This window comes from Chrysochloris asiatica, unplaced genomic scaffold (genome assembly GCF_000296735.1).
Source record: "Chrysochloris asiatica unplaced genomic scaffold, ChrAsi1.0 scaffold00390, whole genome shotgun sequence".
Taxonomy (NCBI): Eukaryota; Metazoa; Chordata; class Mammalia; order Afrosoricida; family Chrysochloridae; genus Chrysochloris; species Chrysochloris asiatica.
In genome coordinates, this window is record NW_006408908.1 from 1203855 (window position 1) to 1206232 (window position 2378).

General features: G+C 37.5%; 1 protein-coding gene across 1 annotated transcript in view; it reads left to right on the plus strand.

The window, feature by feature from the left end:
- The window catches only part of LMBRD2 (LMBR1 domain containing 2), a 75162-nt gene that overhangs the window by 66874 nt on the left and 5910 nt on the right, over positions 1–2378 (plus strand). Inside the window, exon 15 of the mRNA XM_006876553.1 lies at positions 921–1111. Within this exon, the coding sequence (XP_006876615.1) occupies positions 921–1111 (191 nt within the window). The remainder of the gene's footprint in view (positions 1–920; positions 1112–2378) is intronic.

Below are 2378 nucleotides of genomic sequence, written 5' to 3' on the forward strand. Positions count from 1 at the left end.
GCCATTCCTCCTCAATTTGTCATTCCTGCCATAGTAAACCAAATGATTGTCAGGTTCAAAATGGCCAATACAAGTACACTTCAGCTCACTAATGCTTAGGAAACAATGTTTATGCATTCTATTTCATTTTTGACAATTTCCAGTTTTCCTAGATTCATACTTTGTACATTCCATGTTCCGATTATTAATGGATATTTACAGCTTTTTTTCTTCATTTTGAATTGTGCATCATCATGGCCAACCCACCTTTGAGGACACACCTCTTCCCTAGTCTTATGTTGAGTACCTTCCAACTTTAGGGGCTCATCATCCAGCACTAAATCTGACAATATTCTGGTGTTCTTCCTCATGTTTCAATAATCTGTTGTTGACAGTTTTCCACTGCTAGTCATACTGTTTTTAGTGACTAAAAGTTCAGAAGTATTCCATCTCTTCTTCTTCCTAGTCTGTCTTCATCTGGAACATGTCTACCGTGGGTGATCCTGTTGGTATTTAAAATACCTGTGGCATAGCTTCCAGAATCACAGCAACACACAAGCCACCACAGTACGGCAGAGTGACAAATGTGTGGTGTTAACTTAAAGGCTGGCAGTTCAAACTCACCAGCTATTCTATGGGAAAAAGATGAGACTGTCTGCTTCTGTAAGGACTGATAACATTTGAGACCCTATCAAGCAGTGCTCCTCTGTCTCATAGAGTCCCTGTGAGGTGGACTTTACTCATTGGTAGTGGGTTTTGTTTCATTTTATTTTTAATTTTGAACACAAATCCTTTTATCAGATTTTGCAAAGATTTTCTTCTAGTTTGTGACTTGTCTTTTCATTCTCCTACTTTTAGTATGATTTTTAAGGGTCTATGTGGTTATTTTTCTTGTGGTCTTCATAATAAAAATTATAATAATTTTTGTTGTGGGCCTATAGTCTAAAACCTATCAATTAACAGACAATAGGAGAGTAGACATTTTTTTTCCCTCCTTTGCAGCAGCATCTAAATACACCAGGTCTAATAATAGAACAGAAAGGGACCGAATAGAACTTCTCCAAGATGCTGAACCTTTGGACTTTAATGCAGACACATTCACTGATGATCCTCTTGAATCTGAATCAGGAAGGTAAGACCCAGCTGTGTCGGTTTGGCTATGGCATTCCTATGGCTTTTTAATATGATACTGACCTGACTAGGTTGAAAACAAGTAATAAATCAATATAAAGGAAAGTGTTCCTCTTTACTAACATAAAAAGCATATTCAGCAATCCTTGATTCCTTTTTATACTTTCTAATGCTTTGTATTAACAATATAGCACATGCTGGTGTTAATTGAAATTGGTACCTTCCTCCACTTTCAGAGATATTATCAGTGAGATCGGAGAATTGAAATAGATAGCAAGAACCCTAGCAATATTTATGTACCAATTTCTAACAATCTCGTTTATGAAACATCATGTTTAATTTACAACAGCTGCATAGTTTTTTCAGCATGTTAAACTCTGTTTTAAGCCCTGTAAAAACAATGTCTTACAGTTATAAATTCAATTGCATTTGAATTCCAAACAAGCTAAGGAACATGCTCAAAGTTATAGCTTGTAAACACAGGCAGTTCAACTTTCAAACTAAAATCTGGTTGCAGAATCGTGTTTTTAGCCATCTATGCTATGAGGAAATAATGAAAAAAAAACTAAATGTCATACTCCAGAAGAGATTTGCTTTAGCATTGTTTAGTCATGTCTAGAGCTAACAGATGATCAAGACCCAGTGATAGTGATGGAAGAAGTCCTGTGAAGGAAGAAGAAGGTGTACTGATTTTGTTGTTGTTAGTGCCATCAAGTCGGGTTCTGACCCATAGCAACCCTGTATAGGGTTTCCAGGGAACAGCTGGTGAGCTTGAACCTCAGACCTCCTGATTCAAGTAGACTTCCCAGCCCTGTGCATTAACCAACAGCGCCACACCAGGACTCTAAGGTGTACTGAAGGCACTGGCAAATAATAAGGCTCCGGGAATTGATGGAATACAAATTGAAATCTTTCAACAAAGTAATGCAGCACTGGAGGTACTCACTCATCTATGCCAAGATATTTGGAAGGCAGCTACCTGACCAACTGATTGGAAGAGATCGTATTTATGCCCATTCCAAAGAGATGTGATCAACAGAATGCAGAAATCATTGGACAGTATCATTAATATCACATGCAAGTAATATTTTGCTAAAGATAATTCAAAAATGGCTGCTTCAGTACAGTGACGGGGAACTGCCAGAGGTTCAAGCCGGATTCAGATAAGACTACAGAAAGAAGGATATTTTATTGACTTCAGATGGATCTCAGCTGAAAGCAGAGAATAACAAAAAGATGTTTACCTATGCTTTATTGACTATGCAAAG